A 17,080-nucleotide genomic window follows, 5' to 3' on the forward strand; every position below is an offset into this window, starting at 1 on the left:
GGAGGTGACTAGATGTGTAGATGAGGGTAAGGCAGTTGATGTAGCCTACATGGACTTCAGTAAGGCTTTCTCCCTGTGTCTGCGTGGGTTTCCTCCGGGTGCTCCGGTTTCCTCCCACGGCCAAAAAGACTTGCAGGTTGATAGGTAAATTGGCCATTATAAATTGCCCCTAGTATAAGTAGGTGGTAGGGGAATACAGGGACAGTTGAGGATGTGGTTGGAATATGGAATTAGTGTAAGATTAGTATAAATGGGTGGTTAATGGTCGGCACAGACTCGGTGGGCCGAAGGGCCTGTTTCAGTGCTGTATCTCTGAATCAAAAAAAAAATAAGGTCCTGCATGGGAGATTGGTCAAAAAGGTAAGAGTCCATAGGATCCAGGGCAATTTGGCAAAGTGGATCTAAAATTGGCTTAGTGGCAGGAGGCAGAGGGTGGTGGTCGAGGGTTGTTTTTGCAATTGGAAGCCTGTGACCAGTGGTGTATCGCAGGGATTGGTGCTGGGACCCTTGCTGTTTGTAGTCTACATTAATGATTTTAAATGTAAGTACAGGAGGTATGATCAGTAAGTTCGCAGATGACACGAAAATTGGTGGTGTCTTAGTGAGGAGGAAAGCCTTAGATTACAGGACGATATAGATGGGCTGGTAAGATGGCGGAGCAGTGACAAATGGAATTTAATTCTGAGAAGTGTGAGGTGATGCATTTTGGGAGGACTATCAAGGCAAGGAAATATACAATGGATTGTAGGACCCTAGGAAGTACAGAGGGTCAGAGGGACCTTGGTGTACTTGTCCATAGATCGCTGAAGGCAGCAGCACAGGTAGATAAGGTGGTTAGGAAGGCATATGGGATACTTGCCTTTATTAGCCGAGGCTAATTAATAAAGAGCAGGGAGGTTATGATGGAGCTGTATAAAATGTTAGTTAGGCCATAGCTGGAGTACTGCGTACAATTCTGGTTACCACAGAATAGGAAGGATGTGATTGCACTGGAGAGGGTGCAGAGGAGATTCACCAGGATGTTGCCTGGGCTGGGCATTTCAGCTATGGAGAGAGACTGGGTAGGCTAGGGTTGTTTTCCTTAGAGCAGAGAAGGCTGAGAGGGGACCTGATTGAGGTATACAAAATTGAGGGGCATAGATAGGATAGATGGAAAAAACTTATTCTCTTAGCGGAGGTGTCAATAAGCAGGGGGGCATACATTTAAGGTAAGGGGCAGGAGGTTTAGAGGGAATTTGAGGGGAAAAAAAATTTCACCCAAAGGGTGGTTGGAATCTGGAACACAACATTTAAAGTATTTAGATGAGCACTTGAAACACCATAGCATACAAGGCTACAGGCCAAGTGCTGGAAAATGGGATTAGAATAGATGGGCTTGATGGCAGGCACAGATAAAAAGGATTGAAGGGCCTGTTCTGTGCTGTGTAACAAGGAAGGTCGATGAGGGTAATGCATTTGATGTAGTCTATGTGGATTTCAGCAAGACTTTTGACAAGGTCCAGCAAGGTATCCTGGTCAGAAAATTTAAAGCTCACAGGTTCCAAAGGAAAGTGAAAAGCTGGATCCAAAATTAGCTCAGTGACAGGAAGCAAAGGGTAATGGTCAACCGGTGTTTTTACCCAGAGGGCAGTGGGGTTTAGAATTTACTGTCTGAAAGGGTAGTAGAGGCAGAAACTCCCATCGCATTTTAAAAAAAAACTTGGCTATGCACTTGCAGCGCTGTAACCTACAGGGCTATAAACCAAGAGTTAGATGGATTAGGCTGGATAGCTTTGTGTTTGTGCCAGCCAAAAGAAATGGGTCAAATGGCCTCCTCTGTCACAAACTTTCTATGTTTCTATGTGTTATGTCTAGTTGCAATACCCAGCTCTTGAAATAGGTAGAGTGAATCTCTGCTCTTGTAATTGGGGCAGAATGGGGGTGTATCTCAATGCTGATTGAAATGCCAACAATAGATCAAAATATTTTTCTTTGCTCTTTTTTGTGGTCATTGTTACCAGTTGTTAATTGGCTGTCCGTTCGTATAAGATAGTGGGGAAAAATTATGAAAGCTTGATGTGAGCCAATCAGTACGTTTTCATGATCCGATAGCAAAGGTTTTCCCACATTCCGTAAACACTTTCTGCCTTATGGACATCACGACACAGCTGATAGTATTGGGCAGCTTTGTTCTATCTTTTGCTTCTTTATTTCCTTGAATCTGATGCCATGGTGTATCAACCGCCTCAGTGCATTTGATGAATGAGTGGTCTTACTGAAGGATTGTTGATTCTAATGATTTGAAGTTGATTACCAGAAAATACAAATGACTTCTGATCAGTTAATGAAATACTCAAGGTTTCTATGGTAATGGTATATAGAATTGATGCCCTGATCTGATTAGCGTTCAGTAAAGCTAATTTCTCATTCTGCTGGCTTTTTAGGACTACAGTTTATTTTCCTATCTTTTATTATTCTTCATTGCCTTTGTACAGTACTGATTCAGGAAGACATTGCAGTATTAGAAAAAGAGGATGTCCTTGAGGGGGCAAAGACCAAAACCATTTGGTTAGAGTTGAGAAGCAAAAAAGGGGATGATTGTGCTATTGAGGGTGTTCTGCAGGCTTCCAAGTAGTGAGAGAAAAGGGCAGACGTGCAAGAACTGTAGAGCAGTTCTTTGGGAGACTTTAATTACCCAAATATAGATTGGGATAATATTAGAGTAAAGTGAAAGGAGGGGGAGGAATTTCTGAAATATGGTTAAGGAAGTTCTCCTGAACACTGTTCTCAGTCCAACCAGGAAGGAGGCATTGCTGGATCTGGTGCTGGGGAATGAAGTGGTCCAAATGGACGAAATATCTGTGGGGAACACTTGGGTAAGAATTAGCATTGTTTAGATTAGCATTGGAGAAGAGCAAGGAACAATCTAAAGGAGAACTTCTAAATTGGAAGAAGGCTAACTTCAATGGGATGAGAGGAGATCTAGCCAAAATAAAATGGAACCAAAGATTGACAGGAAAAACTGTAACAGAGCAATGGGTGATCTTTGAGGGGATGTTTCTGGTGCAGGCTAGATACATTCCAACAAGAGTGAAAAGTAGGGGATCAAAGCCACGGCTCCTTGGATGACGAGGGAGATAAAGAATACGATGCATCATACACCCTGTTTTTAATTTATTTCACATCAGGTGAATTCTTCAAGTGAGAACCAGACCAAGTTGAGGGGGGGGGGGGTGGAAATGAAGAGGGAATTACAACTGGCAAAGAGAGTACTGTGAATGGGTGCTTACTAAGGAAGCGGTTGCTGACAAAATATCAGTAGAAGTGGAGATGGTAGATGTAGTGGATGAGGTGAAAATTGATGGGCAGTATGTACTTGAAATGTTGGCTGTGCTTGAGAGTGGATAAGTCGTCTAGTCCAGATGGCTTGCATCCCAGGTCGCTAAAAGAAGTGGGAGCAGAGATAGCAGAAGGCCTTGCCATAATCTTCCAATCTTCCCCAGATACAGGGGAAGTGCCAGAGGATTGGAGAGTGGCAAATGTGGCAGCCTTATTCAAGAAAGGGTGTAAGGGCATTCTTAGTAACTACAAGCCAGTCAGTTTAACATCTGTAATAGGTAAGGTTTTCAAAACAATAATCAGGGAAAAATATCAACAGGCACTTGGAGAGCATTGATTTAATTCGTAAGAGCCAGCATGGATTTGTTAAAGGCAAATCGTGCTTGACTAATTGATTTTTTTGATGAAATAACAAAGAAGGTTGATTGAGAAAGCAATGAATGTTGTCTATATGTATTTTTTAAAAAGCCTTTGACAAAGTACCGCAAAAAGCTTGTTACCAACATTGAGGCTTGTGGAGTTGGCAGTGTCTGCTTGGTTTAAAAAAAAATTGGCTGAAGGACAGAGTACAGTGAATCGTGGTAAATGGTTGTTTTCCAGATTGGAGGATGGTAGACAGTGGTCCTAGGACCACTGCTTTATTTGATGAACATAAATGACTTGGATATTGGAATACAGAATAAAATTTCAAAATTTTCCAATGATACCAAACTTGGAGCTGTGACAGACAGTGAGAATGATTCCAATTGACTGGAACAAGACATAGGCTAGCAGAACAGGGAGGCAAGTGGCAGATGGAATTTAACAGAGAAATGTGAGGTGATGCGTTTTGGCAAAAGGGATTGGGAGAGGCAATGTAGATTCATGGTACAGTTCTAAAGAGTGTACAAGGACAGGGGTCTGGGGGTTCTTGTGCAGAGGTCTTTGAAGATGGCAGGACATATTGAGAGAGTAGTTAGCAAAGCACATGGGATCTTGGGCTTTAGAAATAAGAGGTATTGAGCACAAAAGCAATCTGTTGCCCATGGAGGACCCAGCTGGGAAACGATGCACCTCCAGGTCCCCCTCCCCCTGGGCTTTACAACCAACTTCCTCTCACTGGGGCCTTCTGGATTGTTCCCAGCAACCTTGCTTCACTTACCTGAGGTTCGGGGTTCTCGCACTGGGCCTGGGTCCAAGGCCTCTGTAGTGCTGGTAGTGACCACCGCCTCCTGGTGGCGCTGCTGAGCTGCCAGCCCTGTGATTGGCCCGCAGCTCTTGGAGGCAAATCCCCATCTTTTTAAAGGGTCAGGGATCCCGGCACTGGAAACTTTGCCCGTGGAACAATGGAGGATTACACTGGGGGGCGGTGCGTGAAAAGGTGGGGGTGCTCCCCCCACCTTGCCATTTCGTCCTGGCGTTGGGAGCACCTCCAAAAAATCCAGCCCATAGAGTATTGCATCCATTTCTGGTTGTCGCACTTTAGGAAGGGAGTGGGGGCCCTTGAGAGGGTGCAGAGGAGATTTACCAGAATGGTTCCGGGGATGAACGATTTTAACTACAAGGTTAGGCTGGAGAAGCTGGGGTTGTTCTCTTTGGAACAAATACGACGGAGGGGAGATTTGATAGAGGTGGACAAGATTCTGACAGGTTTGGATAGGGTAGCCAAAGAAAAGCTGTTCCTATTAGCTGATGGTACAAGGACTAATGGTTTTGGGAAAGAGATGTAGGGCGGATGTGAGGGAGAAACTTTCTTACACAGTTAATGCTGCCTACGAGGGTGGCGGAAGTGGAGATGATGGATTTCAAAAGGAAATTGGATGGGCACTTGAGGGAAATAAACTTGCAGGGCTATGGGGACAGAATCGGGGAATGGGACTGATTGGATTGCTCTACAGAGAGTCAGCATAACTTGATTGGGTCAAATGGTGTTTTTCCGTGCCATTATGACTCTGATAACTTGCTGTGAAATTGCAATTTTTTGGAGTGATGCAATGGGACAGTGTTTAATGAAGATGGAGATTCTTTTATAAGTCTCTTTGATTACCAATGATATGCAGTGCACAGAGCACTTTTTTTAACTGAGACCTGAAACGGCTCTTTGCACTGAAACAGAAAATTAATGAAGCATTATGAATACAATCTACTTGCTAATACACGTCTGGAGATTTTATTATCTTATTTCCACCAAAGTCAATACACTCTCCTTATTACAATGTACTTGGCTTGCACCAGAATAGCGCGTACAGTGAGTATACAATATTCAAACAAAACGTAAACTTTTTTCTAGTAAACAGATGTTCAGTGTATTTTTCTTGTGCTGTAAATCATCTTGATGCTGAGTATTACAAAGGGCAAAAACTTGTTTTTCTTTAACAAATCATTTGGTTTATTTTGTGTTCTCCACAGTTTGAGCATTGCAAGCTTCTTGTGTCAAATGAACTGTCTCCAGAAAATGAACATATGAATACAATTCATCAGTACCAGCAGCATCTTATTGAGCAAAACAGGCAAGAAGTTTATTTGCTTATTTCATGACTAACAGAAACCCTTAATTATTCATTGCTTTTTGTGAAACGTGCATTTTTAGCACTTTGAAAAGGTGAGCGCAAACCATATATTTTGGCTTATGGGTATAGATTGCATTTGCTGATAGAATTATTTGAATCTTTGTTTCAATGCACATGTCTACAATAAGTTTGCTAATGTAGTAATCTATGCAGTGATTATTTGATGCATATTTTTGGACCACGCAGCTATGGTGCATGAAACTGCAGAAACCCCGTAAATGACCACTCTTGCAAAATTATTGCAGGAGATGCAGTTTCTCAGTTAAATTAAGCTGATCTTGTGAGGGGTTCTGAAATCTCAATTTTTCACAGGCATTCCAAAATCTGAGTGATTTCTTGTAACAGTGCTTCTGTGCAGGCGTCTAAACTTTGGAAAGGGCACCATTACAACAGAGAAGTCTTTGGCAAACTTTGGGTGACTGGGTTCTATATTGGTTCATTTTTGGAAAAAAAAATGAAACCATATCAACTTTTTTTTAGAAAGAGTTTGTTTCTTGATTTATGAGACAGTGGGGTTGGCTACAACCCATCATGTGTGTTTGTTTATTTAAAGTAAGTAGTCAGCCAGCTTGGAAGAAAATGGACTAATACAAAAAAAGAGCACAGAAGCAGGAACAGGACTAGGCAATTTAGCCCCTTAAGCCTGTTGTACCACTCAGAGAATGACTGATCTGTGGCCTAACTCCGTTTACCTGCCTTTGTCCATATCTCAATACGTTTAGTTAATAACTTTAAATCTGAGATTAATAGGTTTAACAATTAACCAACACCAACATCAGTTCGTGGAAGAGTGTTCTTCTACCACCCTTTGCATGTAGAAATGTTTCCTAACTTCACTCCTGAAAAGCCTGGCTCTAATTTTTAGGCCATATACCCTAGTCCTAGATTCACTGGTGTAAGTAGTTTCTGTATCTACCCTGACTGTTCCACTTAATATCTTGAATACTTCAAACAAATCACCCTTTAATCTTCTAAATTCCAAGGAATACAGCCTTAGTTTGTATAATCTCTTCTTGTAATTTAGCCCTTGATGTCCAGGTATCATTCTAGTAAACCTATGCTGCATCCCCTCCAAGGCCCAGAACTGCTCATCGTACTACAAGGTGTCGTCTAACCAGAGCTTTGTCTAGCTGAAGCATGACTTCTGCCCTGTTATATTCTAATGCTCTAGCTATAAAAGCCAGCATTCCATTCGCCTTTTTAATTAATTTCTGTGTCTGTTAATGACATTTCAAAGATCTATATACCTTTTGCCCACCCCCCCCCCCCAATTATTTCTAGCTAGTCACCATTTAGTAAGTACCCTGTGCTATTCCTTTTTAAGAGTAATGAGGATTACCTCACTATTGCCTACATTGAAATCCATTTGCCACAATTTTGCCCATTCATTTAATCTATCAATATCTCTTTTTGTAATTTTATGTTTCCATCAATATTGTTTACAGTGCTTCCTATCTTTGCCATCACATTTGGGTATGTGGCTTTCTATCCCATCATCTAATAAATACGGTGTATTGAGTCCTCAACACTGATCCTTGCAGAAAACCACTAGTCACATTCTGCCAATTAGAGTATCTGCTCATTATCCCTATATTCTCTGTCTCCTACCACACAGCCTAACAAGCTCAATAATTTGCCTTCAGTGTCACGATCCACAATTTTAGCTAGCTTATGAGGGGCCCACCTCTGCCTTTTCATGCCCTCCCTAGAGCAATCCAAGATTCAGGAGCCAGGATCCCCATCCCTTTAAAGGTGGGGATCCTGTCTCCAAGAGCTGCCGGCCAATTACAGGGCTTGCAGTTCAGCAGTATTGGCAGCACCACTGGGAGCAGTGGCCACTGCTAGTACTACAGAGGCCTTGGACACTGGCCCAGTGCTGGAGCTCTAGACCCAAGGTGTGAGGTGGGGAAGGCCCTGGCGAGGGAGGGTGGCGGTGTGGTTATGCAGTCCCGGGGTTGCGGGGTGGTCGAGTGGAAACTGGGACCCGGCAGGGATCCTCCATAGGCCACAAATTGCCTTTTGATGAGGGACATCCCACCCCAAGGCCACAGGGAGGGTGCCTCATGTTACAAGGCGCTCTTCCCGTGCGGCGGAAGCGCACCCCCACCGCTGGTAAGATCCCCCCCATCCCCTGAAACTGATTCTATAGCCTTTTGAGGTTCTGTTCTTTAACTTGGCTCGTAGTTCCTGATACACTTTAAACAGGACCTCTTGCCTATTCTTCCCAATGTTGTTGGTCCTAACATGCATCACAACGACTGCATCCTCCTCCTTCCTCTCCAATATCCTTTCTCAGACTGGTTTGTGATGTACCTCACCTTGGCCCCAGGTAGGCAGCATACCATGTGAGACTGTCAATCCTGCTTACAAAGGATGCTACCCAATTCCCCCTAATTATTGAATTTCTGACAACTGCTACATTGTTGTTCACCTCCCTGGCATCACCACCCCAGGACAGTTTCCTGCTCCAAGGTGCCATGGTCTGCATTCTGGTTGTCCTTCCAACAACCTTAGCAAGTGTGTTATATCTGTTGAAAAGAATCAGTTTCTGCAGATCCTTGTTCTCTCTTTCACCTAGATTCCTTTTACTCTGCATACTATCAGTCACACCAACTCCATCTGATCCTCCCCTTTTCTACGAGATGAGACCAAAGGACCAAGGTCTGGAACAAGCTGTCCAGATACTGCTCCCCTCCCTTATGTGTCGGTGTGTCTTCAAGTTGTACTCCGGCTCCATGAATGTGTCGGAGAGATTTGAGATGGAGACATACACTCCAGATGTGTTTTTTAGGGACTGTCGCCCTCCATGAGCATCCACATATTGCAGTCCAGGCACACCATATTAATCCTGATTTATTTATTTATATTTACTTTTTAGTTTGTTCCAGGTCTTATTTTTCTACCCACTAACAACATGCAATAGATTTTTTTTAAATGCCTCTATTCATTAGACCACTATCTAAACTTACTGGAATTAAATTCAAGACTTGTCCCTGATTTGATCAGTTGGGAGTTGGTGGGGTGGTTAGCAGTGTGGAGACACTCAGCAGTTACTCACCAAATTGCTCCTTCCCTTCTGCTGTCCTCACGTTGAGTGTTTTTTTTTTTAACCTGCCTCCCTGACACTCTGGTTTCTCTGCCTCCAGGCTCTCAGATTGAGGCCTGCTCTCGGGGACTTGCTACTTTATAACTCTCCCACTGCTCCACCACCAAATTCTCTCAGGTCCACGCTCCCTTACCTCTGGGCTGTGATTCTGTCTTGGAAACTGGCCTTTGAAAGACTGTTACTTACCAGTCTATTCCCTCTGCAGCAGTGACGTCACTTTAGAATTCCTTTCTCAGTTTACCGCATTCAGCACGTCTCTGACTTGCCAGAGTGACTACCTTTACCTGTTGGTCTTTAGCACTGTCTGCTCTTGGGTTCGCACTCTACATTGCAGCTCCCTGGATGATTAAAGATTACAGTGAAATGGAATAAGGAAGCTATGATGAATATCAGATTCATAATTTCGTATAGAACCAAGCTGAGCACAGAGAAGAACTGAAAAATGAAATGAAAGGGACAGAGCCCATCAGAATGAATTAGCTAGTAACGTAAAAGAGAACCCAGAAGTTTTTTTATAAACATGGAGTAAAACAAGTGGTCAAAAGAAGGGTGGGGCTAATTAGTGACTAAAAAGGATCAACTTGTGTAGGCAGGGGGCATGGCTGAATAGTTTCCAACTGTAGCAGGAGGACAAAGTAATAAAATTGGATAGAATAGAAAAAGATTTTTAAAAAAGGTAGTATTTCAAAGGTTGGCAGCATTTGAATAGAAAAGTTACCTTGTCTGGATGGGATGCATCCTGGTTACTGAGGGAAGTAAGGGTAGAAATTGTGGATACTCTGTCCACAATCCTTCAGTTCTCCTTAGATATGAGATTTGTGCCAGAGGATTGCAGAATTGCAAACGTTACGTTTTCTTGTTATGATCAGATGAGGAGGGGTTGAAAGGCTCCCCTCTTGTCCTTGTTTGATCACAACAGGGTTTATTTCTTATAAACAGTGGATGTGCTTACTGTTACGACCAGGTGAGAAATGTGTCTAGGGGTCTGTTACTATCTTCACCTGGTCTTATTGTCACTGGGTTTAATTTTAAACACAATTTTGAGCTCCCCTTTTTGGAAAACTGAACAAGGATTCACAATGATAAGTCAAAGAAACCAATTCACACAGGCTTTCTCAGGTATAAAGAAGAAAGATGAAATTTTATTAAAACTTAAACTCTAATACGGTTCATGCCTATGGATATATGATGCGTCCACGCTAGCATGCACACACAATATACACATGCAGATAGGAACAGAAAAGAGAAGAAAAGATGAGGGGCAACTGTTTGAGGCAATATCTTGTTACAGTGCTTTGAGCTCACGGTTTAGTCTTTTTGTAAGTAGTCTTGCTTTCGTCGGGGCCCAGTAGTCGTCTTAAAACCTTGTTTATTTATTTATTTATTGATACAGCGCTGAAACAGGCTCTTCGGCCCACCGAGTCTGTGCCGACCATCAACCACCTATTTATACATTAATCCCATTACCTTCTCACATCCCCACCTTCCCTCAATTCCCCTACCACCTACCTATACTCAGGGCAATTTATAATGGCCAATTTACCTAACAACCTGCAAGTCTTCAGCTGTGGGAGGAAACCGGAGCACCCGGCGAAAACCCACACGGTCACAGGGAGAACTTGCAAACTCCGCACAGGCAGTACCCAGAATCGAACCTGGGTCGCTGGAGCTGTGAGGCTGCAGTGCTAACCACTGCGCCGCCCTACGTGTTCATGTAGGAAACTTTTCTCTCTGAGTTTCACGTGTTTTCACAAGATTCAGTTGCGTGAGGAGATGGAAGCAGGCAGGAGAGAGGTCTTCTTGCTTCAGTTCCAAGAGAGATCTTTACTCCATGAGCACACTGCCTTGTCTCTTCAAATCCTTTGTTGGGAGTTCAAATTCAAAAAAATTCCAACCAGCAAGTCATGTGACTAAAACTGGTTTGACCACTTCCTCTGTATTGGGGAAGCAATGACTGGGTTCCCATTGTTCCACTATTGCTAGTACTATGCAAATGTTCTTCCAGTCAGGGCTTGCAGTTTTAAGTTTTAATGCTCATGTGGCAAAATAATGTATGCCTCAATTTTGGTAGTTGGGGGTTTTGCCTGACATTACCAATTCAGTGAGTGTTCACCCTTTATGTGCTATGATCATAAAATAACCAATCGGACTAGTATTCTTGAGTTGAAACAAGAGGTTAGGTTATTGTACATAAAACCAAAACCCGATCGAAGTAAAAATAATCTACTCCAATTTACGCAAACACACTAGAATCGCTTGCACACAAATGGGTTACAGAGTGGAGAAGAATAGATTGGCTGGATTAGAGTCTGGAACAATTAAAGAATATACAGTTTGTGGAGTCTGGTAATCCAGTTGTCTGCTGGCTGAACTCTGTGGTCCTGAGGTTCCTGGCTGGTAGACATGGCTAAATGGTTCAAGGTTTTCTTGAAGACAGTGATGCAGATGGTTTTTTCCCCAGATCTGTCTGCAGCAATGATAGACTTGGATGTTTTGCAGCCAGCAGGTGGGGTTTGAACTTGCAAGGCTCTCTCTATAGAGAGTGGGCGGGGACCCCCACTTGGGTCCTTCACCGGCCAAACTCAGGCACTCACCTGCTGTAGAGAGAAGGGCCACAAATTTTCTCAGATGGGGAGTCTGTCACATGATATTCTCTCTTGTAACTTAATTAGATCAGGTCCAAGAATTCCCAATCTCTCTTGCATCCCATTATCTCAGTAATTACCCTTTGAGTGGTTTGTCTCCACCAGTGTTAATGTTCCAAGATTGCCTTTAATGTCTAATTAATGAAAGCAAGGCAGGTAGCTCATTCAGAATTTGCAAGGCATTGTTCTGGTTGGAGATTTACCAGACCTACCTCTCCACCTCAATACGTTGGTATGTAGGATATTTAGATGCAAATTGCTGAGGCCATTTTAGCTGCTAACAGTGGTCTTTTATCAGCTTATTTTGTCTCCTGTTTCTTTTAATTCCATTTTCCAACTGAGATTTAAAAAAAAAATCATCATTTGACATAGCACATGTTCATGTTACCTTGCTCAAAAAAGGGGGAAGAGGAATAAACCCAATAATTACAGGTCAATTAGCTTAACATCTGAGATGGGGCAACTTAGAGTCATAGTCATTTACAGCACCGAAGGAGCACATTCTGCCCATCGCGTTCATTCCGGCTCTCCACGGAGCTATTCAATCCGTCTCACTCGCACTCTGCCTGTCATCCTGCAAGTCTGTTTCCTTCAAGTGGCCATCCAATTTCCTTTTGAAGTCATTGATTGTCCTTACTTCCTCCACCCTTGTGGACAGCGAGTTGCAGGTCATTACCACCTGCTGCATAAACAAGTTACTTTTAGCAACATTTTAATCTGGTGCAAAATTAATTGGCACTTGCAAAACATATGGGTTAATAAATGAAAGCCAGCACTGATTTGAAAGCAAATTGTATTTGAGTAACTTGAGTTCTTTGAAACGGAGGGGGTGGATGAGAGTAGTGTAGTTTGTGTATGTGTGTATAAAAACTTTATCAAATACCTTTTAAAAGTAACACAATAGCAAAAGTGAAGTCCATAGGGTTAATGAGGCGGTGACTGTGTGGATATGAAATTGGGTAAGGGACCATAGTGGTGAAAAGGGGTTTTTCGGACTGGGGGGAAGTAAAAAGTGGTGTTCCTCGGGTCAATGTTGAGACCACTGTTCTTTTTCATACATATTAATCATCTGACCTTGGGTGTACAGAGCATAATTTCAGAGTTTGCAGATGATACGAAGCTCTGAAAAGTACTGAATAACAAGGAAGGTATTAACAGACTTCAGGAGGACATGGGCCATGTGACTGCCCACTTCACCTATGAAGTTTTAAAGCAGAGGTGTGAATTAATTCATTTCGGTAGGAAAAATGGGGTGAGGCAATACAGACTAAAATGTTACAATTTTAAAGGAGGTGCAGGAACAGAATACTTGGAGGTATATGTACACAAGTCTTTGTAGGTGATGGTGCAAGTTAAGAAGGTTGTTTTAAAAAGGCATAGGGGATCCATGGCTTCATAGATATCGACTTGGAGTGCAAAAGCAAGTAAGTTATGTCAAACCTTTATAAAACACTGGCGTATTGTGTTTATTTCTGAGCACTATACTTTCTAATCTTTAGCATCTTTTGGGGAGGGTTCAGAGAAAATTTACTAGAATGGCACCGTAGTTGAAAAACTTTTAAGTGGAGAGACTGGAGAAATTTTGATTGATCTCCTTGGAGCAGAGAAGGTCAAAGGCTGATTTTGATAGAGGTGTTCAAAAACCATGAAAGGCTTTGATAGAATAATAAAACTGTTTCCAGTGTTAGGGTTGGTAACCAGCAGAAATAGATTTAAGGGAATTCACAAAAGAAGCAGAGGCACCATGAGGGGAAAACAATTATGCAACTGTAATGCACTGCCTGAGGTTGATGGACACAGATTCAGTGATAACTTTCAAAAGAGAATTGGATTGATATTTTTAAAAAAAAAGTTGCAGGGCCCGAGGAAAAGTGCAGGCAAGTGAGTCTAACTGGGTAGCTCTTTCAAAGAGCCAGCACTGTGGACCAAATAGCTGCCTGCTGTACTGTATCACCTATCATTTTAGGAATGTTATTCATTTCATGAATTACCTTCAGTTTCTTAAAAAAAAAGGCCAACATTCTTTTAGCTCCCAAAGTGAACCTGTAATATGATCCTGTAAAAATGTGTTTTTGTTTCCCACAACCAACATAAAAGAACTGGTTCGTATTTCCCCCATTTTAATCTTGCTCTTTTTTAAAATTAATAAAATACTTGTGTGATGATGTATTCCTGGTCTGTTCTCTTGTCCAAATCTTGTTTTTATGAAGCTCTTGAACACGTGACCACAGTTTTGCTTATTTTAACATTCATTAAATATTTTTGTATCTCATTTTCAAAATCAATTCTATTTATGAAATTGAGAGTGAAGGTGGATTAAGCCATAAAAAGGCTAAAATCAGGTTTGTCTAGAGGTATCTAATCAAAGAGCAAAGAAGTTATAATAAATCTGTGTAAGGCAATGGTTAGAGCACAGTTAAGAATAATGAGTGCAATTTTGGGTACTCCATGGTAGAAACTACATTAAAGTCAAAGTATTGCTGAAATTAGAGATATTTTATCTATGCTTTTTGTCTTGTACTCATCAGGACAAATTGCAAGAGTACCAAAGTAAAGGGAACAACAAATTTATACTGTATGAGTAGAGAGTGCTGATTGGTTGGCAAGTAGATTCTGATTGTTGGAGGCATTGCCATGGACAGTGCACCAGTTTAGTGACTGACAGTTAACTGCCAAGTTTTGTTTGAAATTTAAACCAGGCAGCTTGACTCTAATTGGTCAAGGCATTGCCCTGAGGAATGAACCAGCAAATGGCTGTCACTTATTTTGTTTAGCTGAAAGTGTGCTAAGAATTATGCTGACAACCAGTTTAATATTGTCACTCGGGCTCGCAGTGTGGCGCATTTGTGCGTTCTGGAAGCTACATATATTAATACACAGGGCCCTGCTCTTTGTGGAGAGAAAGAACATGCATGCACATTGTGCCTGTTTCAGCTGAACAAAATAAGTGACAGCCATTCGCTGGTTCATTCTTCAGGGCAATGCCTTGACCAATTTAGAGTCAAGCTGCCTGGTTTAAATTTCAAACAAAGCTTGGCAGTTAACTGTGAGTCAGCATAACTGGTGTATTCTCCATGGCAATGCTTCTAACAATCAGCACTCTTTTCTCGTATAGTATAAATTTGTTTTCCCTTTACTTTGGTATTCTTGCGAGTTGTCCTGATGAGTGCAAGGTGAAAATCTTTGACAAAATGTCTATTTTCAGCAATACTCCAAGTTCTGTAGTACCAAACGATGAGTAAAGTCATAGTTTAAATTTTGTATGAATGAGAAACTATAGTTATGAGGAGGAACTTGAGATGTTCCCACTGATGTAGAGGAAGCTCAGTTGCGATCTAATAGGTTTTCCAAATTGGAAAACGTTCTATTTTGAAGTGCTTGGGGAAGTAGTAACAGGAGGTAGTTACCAATTTCAAATTGTTACCTAGAGTCAGGAGAGGTTGGGAGAGATTTCCTTAGAGTTGAAGCATGAAATGTTCTCCCACGTGGAGTAATTGAGGCAGAAGCAATTGCATCTCTTAAGGGAAGAGTGGATAGACATTTGAAGGACAGCAAGTTGCAAGGTATGTCAACCGAACAGAAAAATAGTATTCATTTTGGAATGGTCCCATGAAGAACCAGCACAGAAGTATGCTGTAAGCTTTTATAACTTTTCTGTGATCTATATGTTAGATTCCAAAGCTACTTTGGATCTAAAATTTGTCATGTTCATTGAGTAGTCAGCAAAAAGGAGGAGGAACATCAGAGGGAGGAAGAAAAAAGCAGAACACCATTTTTATAATGTGGAATCTGACCCAAACGACCTTCAATTAGAGAAGAATTGGTGGTTGAGATCTCAATGCTGATTGGTTAGCTTGACAGGGAATGTTTGAGACCAATGTTCAGTAAAAATTGGAATATGAGGTCTTGCTTTGATTATATATTGATCCTGTTTATTTTTAAATACTTCAGCTGTTAATGTAGTGTATTTTTAAATGAGCATTTCACTTTTTATTTTGTTTTGAGTATAGCAGGTTTGCATATTCATTGTTGGTATGGTTTTTCTGCTATTGAAGAAAATGATCTGTAATAAGTCCTCACTTCACCACTCCATTTTATTTTAAGGTTGTATAAAAAATCAGCGGAAGAAATCAGGAAGCAATTAGAGGAATATCATTTGAAAAAAGGATTGTCTTCTGTTTCTACTGCAGCAAGGCACATGTCTGGACAGCACTCAATACCTCAGATAAGCCATATCGATAAATCTGCTGGCTCTGAGCTCAAGGCTAATATATCCAGTAGTAAACCTGAACAGACCTCTGTCCCCTTTGCTCAACATCTTGGTCTTGTGAATCAATCCGGTCAGAGGCCATCCATGACCGTGCCATTTGTTCACTTGTCACCACCAGAATTAACACACACCACTGGTCAATCACAAGCCAATCCAGGGATACCAGTTCGCACCATTTGCTTACCCAAGAATTCCGAAAATGCTTCTATCTTTTTGCCACGGCATCAACTTTTAATGAATGAAACTTTGTTGGATTCAGCATTGCTCAAAACACAGTTTATACCTGCACAGCGACATGCTACGACTGCTGGGAACACAATGACACAACAAATAACCAGAATATCTGATGATGGATCAAGTAGTTCTGGAGGCCATGTCAATCTTAATCAAAACCAGTCTGTGCACAGTGTAAGCAAAAGTCAATTTGGTTCAACAAAATCTAAAAGAGACACAATGCCTTACAGTGTACTTGAAGAGGATGGTCTGGAGCTATCAGAACATTGCATTAGGACTTCACATACAGATGAGTCACAGCTGACACAAGTAAGATTAATGGAGATGTTGCAGGATCAATCAAAGCCCACAGAAGTACAGCTAGGTACATTGAAACGCTCAATGCTTTCCACAGCCTTGACAAAACATACTGAAATCTTGAGGGATCAGGAGAGATTGGGTGCTTCATCAGTAGGTATTCAGATCCAACAAGAACATTTGAAAGAATTGCAGCAACAGCTGTATAGACAGAGGGAGGATCTTGTTGCAACACAAATGGTACAAGAGGAATTCATCCATATGCAAAACCATCTGAAGGAACCGATGCAACAGCAGCACAAAGCCCTGGAGAAGAATTTTACTGAAAATCAGATAATGGTACTTATATCCAAGTGCTCCTACTTTTGCATGTGTAGCAGTGTAAGAGTATAAAGGGGAAAAGGGTGACTTTATTGTAAAAGTTTCATTTTATCACTACCAGAACCACTCAGCTCCAGACCTCTTTACAGCCTTGGTCCAAACGTGGAGGGAGGGACTGAATTCCAGAGCTGAGGTGAGAGTGACTGCCCTTGACATCAAGGCAGCATTTGACTGACTGACAGATGTCGAGGAGTCTTTTTTGTTAAATTGAAATCAATGGGAATCTGGTAGAAAATTTTCCACTGGCTGAAGTCCTATCTAGCACAAAAGATGGTTGTGG

General features: G+C 41.8%; 1 protein-coding gene across 6 annotated transcripts in view; it reads left to right on the forward strand.

The window, feature by feature from the left end:
- The window catches only part of cep295 (centrosomal protein 295), a 191,908-nt gene that overhangs the window by 76,178 nt on the left and 98,650 nt on the right, over positions 1-17,080 (forward strand). For all 6 annotated transcript variants that reach the window (XM_068033994.1, XM_068033997.1, XM_068033998.1 and 3 more), the window contains 2 exons: positions 5,707-5,807; positions 15,723-16,758. In XM_068033994.1, coding sequence (XP_067890095.1) covers positions 5,707-5,807; positions 15,723-16,758 — 1,137 coding nt within the window. The remainder of the gene's footprint in view (positions 1-5,706; positions 5,808-15,722; positions 16,759-17,080) is intronic.

This window comes from Heterodontus francisci, chromosome 6 (assembly GCF_036365525.1).
Source record: "Heterodontus francisci isolate sHetFra1 chromosome 6, sHetFra1.hap1, whole genome shotgun sequence".
In the NCBI taxonomy this organism is placed as follows: domain Eukaryota; kingdom Metazoa; phylum Chordata; class Chondrichthyes; order Heterodontiformes; family Heterodontidae; genus Heterodontus; species Heterodontus francisci.